Source organism: Dermacentor variabilis, chromosome 7, assembly GCF_050947875.1.
Source record: "Dermacentor variabilis isolate Ectoservices chromosome 7, ASM5094787v1, whole genome shotgun sequence".
Lineage (NCBI taxonomy): Eukaryota > Metazoa > Arthropoda > Arachnida > Ixodida > Ixodidae > Dermacentor > Dermacentor variabilis.
The window spans coordinates 78191305-78199179 of NC_134574.1; the positions used below are offsets into that span (position 1 = coordinate 78191305).

A 7875-nucleotide genomic window follows, 5' to 3' on the forward strand; every position below is an offset into this window, starting at 1 on the left:
TATCTCATTTGGGAACCCCCTCCCGTGTGTCAAAAATGGTTGATGTACAGCGGCCGCGAACTTTTTAACGTGCTGTGCGCAGTTCATGTACAGTACGTGCGCTCGGACATACGTATACATTGCTAATATATCATGATAATTGTTGAACTACCCAAAAATCTTTGGGAAACTGCATTACTGGGATCACGAAACACACGGAAAGTGGACCCATACCTCCATGCCTATGCATCATTGTGTGTTGTCGCCCAGCGCTCTAGCTTCCCTATGATTAAATACCCACCAGCCTAACTAGATTGCTACTTCTGAGGTGCCGTCATTGACACTAACTACTCAGTGGATCTAAATGGTCTGATAGTAACTACGGCTTGCTGATGACGGCGTCATCGCAGGCGCATGGGAAATGCCAACATAAGCGTAAATCAAACCAACTTTGCAGCTTTTAACTGCTGTCGCAGTAAAACAGTTACTAGCCCGTCATGAATCCAAACGCCAGTAGCGTTGCACCGTCCATCAAATGGAACGCGGGATTTCAATGCCGAACTAGGCGTGGCTTCACCACAGGGGTTGAATTTCGGTGAAAATCTGGTAGTCAGCGCGAGACAAGGTGTAAAGAGTAGTATCTGACGTTGTTTAGGTTGTGGAGAGGGGTGCTGTCTATTTCCAAGCAGCGCAATCAGCATTACACTGCTAAGGACGGGGAGACGGAAGATTTGACGCTCGTACCGAGTGCCTTCGGACATGACAAATCCGAGGGCATGTGAAACAGACTGATCAGGCTTAATGGGGTTAGTGTAACGTGGTTGTCGGGTTTCTATAGGCGGCAACGATTACTGGGAAGAGTTGGTACGATGCAAAATTACTATAGGAGCTTTTGATGGTTAGGTCAAACTTGCGACATCATGACAGACCCTATCTTGGTAGACTCTGAGCTCCATCAGGTTGTGCTTTTGAAGTTTCGTTGCTATTCTCATGTTTCCTGGCATAAGAAGTGTTCATAAGAGCCAGTGCCGTCCAAATGTGATGTTGGACATATATTGAACGAATCCCAATGCTTGAGAACAGCTCTTACTAATGTTGCGCCTCAAACAGGAAAGGGCATTCCTTAGTTGCTTCGCAATAGGTGGCTTCCTTCATCAGCACTCGCCCAGACATCGACGCAGCCCTGGGACTGCTGACGCGCAAACAAAGGAGCTCAATTCAAGGCGACAACAGCCGTCGCTCTCTGTGGAAGCGGTAACTACTTTGAAGAACATTCTCCTGACCCTGACAAGCTTACCGTCACGGAGAGCCCAAAAATTTATGAAAGGGGCCAACGTCGAAGACTCCCGTGGGAACTGCGTCGATATCGGTTTCCCAGATAGCCACGAACGATTGGTTTATTGAAATTGGTCGAGGCACAGTCGTCAGATTCCCTAGTCTAGTCACCTCAGGAAGAAAACTGCTCTAAAAGGGGATGCCTTTGCTAAAGTGAATGTGTCCTGACGTCTGCTGAAAAGTCTCTCCTCACGTGTCCTGTTGTGTGCTGAGGCTTGTAGTGAGCTTAATATATAGTGTTCCTACATAAAGTGGGCTTGGATATCTGGAGCTAGAGTAAATATTGCAACATAAATCATATTCTTTCGCCCCCCGTCGCGCACGTACTCATTCGTGTGGCTGGAGGATTGCTGGCCCAAACGCTACCCCGAGTCACAACAACTCATGGTCGCGGTGGGATAGAAACTGCAGCCAACGCCAGTCGCCAACTAATGGTTTGCCAAGGACTGGATGGCAGTGCTGAGATGGAACCTGCAGCCAACGCCAATCGGCAGCAACCGGTTCGCGAGCGGCTGGATGAACACATGGCATCATGACTGCACAGTACATGTTTAGTGCCTGGCTTTGTGCTTGAGATTACCAGATCTTTTAGCCTAGACTAACTAAGAGCCAATATAGCGTATACAACTGCCGATAATGATACTCTGGTTGTAGCGTGTCCCAGGAGAAAGCAGCCTTCAGCATAGATCTCAACCAGCTACTAAAGCCCGACCGCATACCTATGCGGCAGTAATCAGGACGTGCATATCGACTGTAATTCTATTCAAATGGAGGGGACGGAGGACTTGCGACTTGCAATTAATTCCATGCGGTAGCGAACACGGGGACCGGTGCTACTTAGCTGGATACGCGTTTAGTTTCTGCTAGATTTTCCAGGCTTCGAATTCTCTCTGCAAAACCGGATTGAACCAGTGGTAGTTTTTTACATGCACTGCAATTTGTGCGGGTTTCGCAACACGTATCGTGGAATAGCTGAGCCAGAGCCTAAAGTAGTGACCTGGGAGTTAATGATTTTGACGAGAGCATGCTTGTCGCGGTTGTGTTAAATGATCTACTGAGAGGTAGAAAGTGACAGGTCTAAAGTCGTAATTCGTAGAGCCATTTTAGAGAGCAGCAATGATCAGGAATACTTTGAATACTTCGGCGACTTATTTCTAAAGGAGCAAGAACAGTGAGCAATTAAGAATGACAGACTTGAAAACGCAGGAATGGATCAGGCAACAAGAGAAGCTATAGAAGCACTAAAACAAGAGATTGAAACAGTGGAGCAGGCGAAGCAGCAGCGATGTTAGGAACCCGTAAAAATACCGCACGGCAGGTGCGAAGAAATAGCACGCGCGGTTGTACCGATAGTACAAAGAGAGGCTATGCATCGTGAACGTAAATGTACGTTCATCGGTGCTGCCAGATTCGCAGACCATGCCGTAGGAAGAGCTGCTAATCCCTGTGACCCTAAATGTATCTTCATGAGGGATGCTACATCTGTAGACCATGTCGTAGTTGCTGAGGAGCCCCTTGATGGGAATTGGATTGAGCACCTACGAGATACTGTGCCACTAGAATGCTAGAGCCGCAGCTAGGCCGTCTGTGGGTGATTTAACGCAGCTATCGAGGGAGCACGTCGCAAAGGTAGCTCTTGCAGAATTCCAAAGTCATCAGGCCAGAGCAGCAGTGCTGAGTTCAATCGTTCGGAAAAGTGCTCTAGAGCACAATGTCGGCAGCGCAGTGGAGTTTCGGACAGCTCCCAGGTATACGAGCAACGTCGCGCAAATGAAAATAGCTGCATTGTCCCGAAGTGTTTGAAGCTATCAGCCAGTCGAGGTAGTTATGAAGGAATGATTTACCCGCAAATCATTCCCATGTGCGACTGAGAAGGCGATTGTGGCCGACGATATGAGTGCCGGTCAGCCCGCAATGTGAGCGGAAGGCTCGGAAATGAGCATGAGACAGCGCGCTAAGAGAAAGAAGCATCACAGAGTCACGAATGTGTCCGAGATCGTAACGAGGCCAAATAAACCAAAAGGTGTTATATTATGTGGGGAGCGTAGTGAAAGGGTTATAAAGGCGCGTTGGTCACATGGAATGTACCGCACGGCAGTGGTTAAAATGTTTTCAGTCAGAGAGAGTCAGAACCACCCGACGAGACAGAAAAGAAAGCGACGTTCAGCGCGAGGGTGGTCAAGTGCCAGGGGGCAATTATGTTGCCCGTCATTAGGTTCTTTCCGTGGTGTACTATGTATGACAAAGGAAAGCGACATGGTAAGAAGACGCGAAGTGATCTTACAGGGAAGCGAATTCATAGTGCGACGCCTAGAAGGCACGTTGCCAGTACATAAAGTATCGGGGACCTGCATAGGATATCTCACTCATCAATTATTTAGAGCATTTTCGCGTATTCTACCTTTGCTCTCTTGCAGCACGATGATCTGCTTTTGTTGAGCTCAAAGGTACATGAGAGCTTACTTTGGTGGCACAAAATCTTGCGTCCAAATTATTAAGTCAAGCGAAGCCCTCTGGATTTGGGCGAATTCCGGAAGTGTATGGGCCATGTGGTGCTTTGTCAGTTGGAGTGACCCTTCCGTGTCGTAGGTCGCGAGAAGGTTGAGAATCCTAGTCTAATCTCAAAATTGTGGGCTTCAGTGAAGGTTTAGTGATTTGATGGAAAGGTGGGCTTTAGCAAAGATTTTCTAATTTAATGGCTGCTTTGGTGTTTTAATTAGATAAAGCCGGTGCATTAATTTTTTAGCCAGACCCGATGACTCTTGGCGCGAGCACAGTGCTTTCCTGTGCCCTGTGGCCGTGTGTGCTTGCGTGTTTCCAGGGTGAAGGTCACAACAAAGCGAATGCTCGGACTCCAAGCTGAAGGGTGTCAAAAGCCTTCAAATATGTGAGATCCCTTCGATCGCGACTAAATATGGGCGCTTCGTACTACCTAACAGATGGTCACCCTTAGGTGGAATCTTAAACGAGAAAGGGCATTCCTTAGGTGCTGTAACACGAGGTTGCCTCCTTCATCAGTGCCCGCCCTGATGTCGACGCAGCCCTGGCACTGACTGTTGAGGCGTGAAGGGATTCGCTTCAAGGCGACAAAAACGGTCGCCCTCCGTGGAATTGGTAACTACCGTAAAGGCCACTCTCCCGACTTTAGCAGGCTTACCATCACGGAGAGCCCACTAATTGCTGAAAGGGGTCAGCGTCGAAAGCTCCCGCGGGAACTGCGTTGATATCGCTTTCCCAAATTGCCACGTGGTTGCCTCGTATGCGAGGTCGTTCGCGCAGCATTGGAGGCACAGTCCGGCGGAATTGTGCGACGTCGTGGGAGAGATTTTTCTGACTTCGACGATAGTCTAGTAACCTAGCGAAGCCGACTGCTTTAAAAGCGCCTGCCTTTGGTTCAGTGAGTGTGTTCTGACGGTTGATGACGTGCGTGTACTGACGTCTGCTGACCTGTGTGTCCTAACATGTCCTGATGTGTGCTCCGGCATCTAGTTAGCTCAGCAGATATAGTGCTCCTACATGGAGTGGGCTTCCACATCAGAAGCCAGTGTAAATATTCTAAACTAAACCCTTTTCTTTCTTACCTACTCCCGGACTTACTTATCCCCGTGGCTGGAGGATTCGACGCCTAAACGCTACCCCGAGTCGGAGCACTGACATATAGATTTGTGAATTCAGCCCTAGTCTTGGAAAGTTTAGAGAGTAATGGAAGTTGCATCTTATATTGTTTACGACTGATAGTGGTTATGTCTACAGTATTGACGACTCATATAAAGGACGCATATGCTTCCAGGAAGCGAAAATTATGTTCGTAAGGGGATCACAGCGGAGTGCGATCGCCTTGGCAGCATGAGTGTTACGCCACCATTTAGCCTATTGAAAGATACAATTGGTGATGATTCACTCTAAGGCAGGAAAATTTCTCCACAGTAGCCGTCAAGAGTCAGCGAAGTTTATACTTTTTGGGAAAACTCAGACGCGGCCTACCTCTTGAATGGCATCGTAAAAATTGTGGCCCCGAGCCGCCAATTTGATTGGAGGAGGCGTATAACTAACGATATTCGGGCGCAAGGTGCGAGTTTAGCTGTGCATGATTCAATTAAACAGACATATGGTGGTGTAATCTTTTTCGTGCGTTTCGAAAAAGAATCTCACAGTATGACGCAGATAGAAGACGTTCGCAAGCAGGAACGCTAGATTTCATCGTTTAATTTGCGAAAACGCTTATTCATGGCCAGTCAGAGTTCACCGTTTGCACACTTTCTTTGATCAAATACCAGCCGGTCATAAATGGGCCAGTGGATTACTGCCGCTGGTACACAACCAATTGCTTTGTAGCTTGTTTTGCTTGTAATTCCATGCCAGCGACCTTGTTCTTACCAGAGCAACCCCACAGCCGCTATGCCAGCACGGCGCGTATATTTATTTGCATGCCACCACTCTTGCAACAAAAAAAAACTGAGAAGCGCCCATTTTCATAACTTGTATTGCCGAGAAAAAAACGTTGTTCCACTGGTGCAACACCTCGAGTGGCACAAAACACATAAAGAAAGGTCATAATACAGTTATTGCTAACAGCGAAGTGCTGATTGTCTGAAGTTATGTAGGTACACAGCAATAAAGTTTTTATAAAATCACCTACGATGAATCGCATTCTTATCGTTGCTCTTGTGGTACTTGCTCTTGGTTTATGTTATTTGAGCTTGATGACAAATTCCATTACACTGTCCTCGTAGTATGTATTTACTTTATCTGCTGAAACCATAAGCAATGATTCTTCAACGAAATGACCACTTTTCTATGAAAGACCGCTGCTGCAGTGGTCGGCGGCTGGATACCAAGCTACTTTTTCATCCACAACATCGTTTCTTGATAGTTTATTTTCACATGGGCCACTATTTTTGCGGCAAAGTCAGGTATAAAAGGAAATAACTCGTAACACAAATTGCTCAATTCAGAACATAGCACAAAACGCAACTATACAAGTAGAACCACACCTTAAGTGCACTTATTTCATTAAGTTGGCACGCATATTTTCACTGGCCCTAAAAGGGAGAAGTAAAGGCATGCAGGATAACCAGAAAAATCGTATATAAAAGCAGAAATATATGAGTATATTCAATCAGCTTTACGCGTCAGGTAAAGCAGGTATGCATTACAACCCTCCAAAAAATATCTCACGCGTCTGAAATTATCAAGCGCACCTTAGACAAAAACAGTTATATGGGTCTGGAATCATTATGACAGCAAAGACTTCCTACCTGCTAGAATTCAAGTTCGAAACCGCGGATCCTTCTGGGTGAAACACTCTAGGGGGCCTTTGGCAATTGGAAAATAATTTTGTGTACTTTTGAACGTTTCTCTGTCTCATGCATGAAGGCAGGCTTTCGAATAAAAACAAATGTCTAATATCTTAATAATACTTGCAGCAATAGCTGGAATCTATCTGTTTATGATTTCTCGATTGTGTATTAATTTGGTCACGTTTATTTTTATTTCTCTTTTTCAGATGTTAAATCATAGACTGATGTGCCAGCGTTGGGAAATATGATTCAGAAATCACACCCCTGCTGTCCAGATATACACTTGCGCTGGGCCTTATAGTGAACAACGTCTATCTGTATTTCTCGGACACCTAGAAAGTTTGCTCTTAAGCATCCTAACGATACTTTTTGGTGCATTTAGCGCAACATCGATGCTATGAATTCTGTTAAAATATGTATCCTAGTAACGTTTCATTGTGTGTCCTAATTGCCAATAAATGTTGCTTGTGAATAGGCCTACGGACTTGTGTTACCACGTCACGCTATGCCATAAGAGTAATAATGTAGAGGAAGCAGCGTCCCGTTAGCAATGTTAGGTGCTTCAATGGCAACAGCCATCATAAATCAGTCATGGGGAAGCATGTGCCTGTGTTTTACATCAGGAATAACCGTAGATTTCAAGAAAGACTAATTCTCACACGTATCGTTGCTCTACGCAACTACGCTGTGGCTTTGTGACCTGATTCGCGGAATGCTATAGAACCTCGCTATTTAAACACTTCAATGCTGTGCTCGACTGTGTAGACACAGTGCTGTTTGCGTGCTGTAAGATTCATTGTGTGATTTTATATGAAACACTTGTCATCAGAAATAATAATAAACCAGCAATCTTGATACATGATGTAAAACAGTCTTACGAGACCTTAAAATAATATTAAAAAAACTGCGAAGCATTGTACAAGTACATTTTCAGAGGACATATAGGCAGCCTGTGGCTTTTTGTCAGAATATCTCATTCATAATACAGATAATTGCATGTGGGTAGTATACATAAGGAGGTCCCATAGTCAAAGACTGTATCGGGACCTCCTTCTAAAGACACTTATGATGTTATACAAAGTTTAAAGCAACAGTAGTACAGATGAGAGCGAAGAGTAATATCAAAACATGTTTATAGCATATGAGTGATAAGAACACTTGTAAAAGCAAGACGGTATAAAAAATACGGAATAAAATTAAAAAATAAAAAAACCTAAAAAAAACAAAACGAAAAAAAAACAAGGAGAGTTTCAGTATTTAT

General features: G+C 45.2%; 1 protein-coding gene across 4 annotated transcripts in view; it reads left to right on the forward strand.

The window, feature by feature from the left end:
• Positions 1-7092, forward strand: part of LOC142586856 (amblin-like) — a 63783-nt gene extending 56691 nt beyond the window's left edge. For all 4 annotated transcript variants that reach the window (XM_075697727.1, XM_075697730.1, XM_075697728.1 and 1 more), the window contains one exon: positions 6821-7092. In XM_075697727.1, coding sequence (XP_075553842.1) covers positions 6821-6834 — 14 coding nt within the window. In that variant the 3' untranslated portion in view covers positions 6835-7092. The remainder of the gene's footprint in view (positions 1-6820) is intronic.
• The last annotated feature ends 783 nt before the right edge of the window (positions 7093-7875 follow it).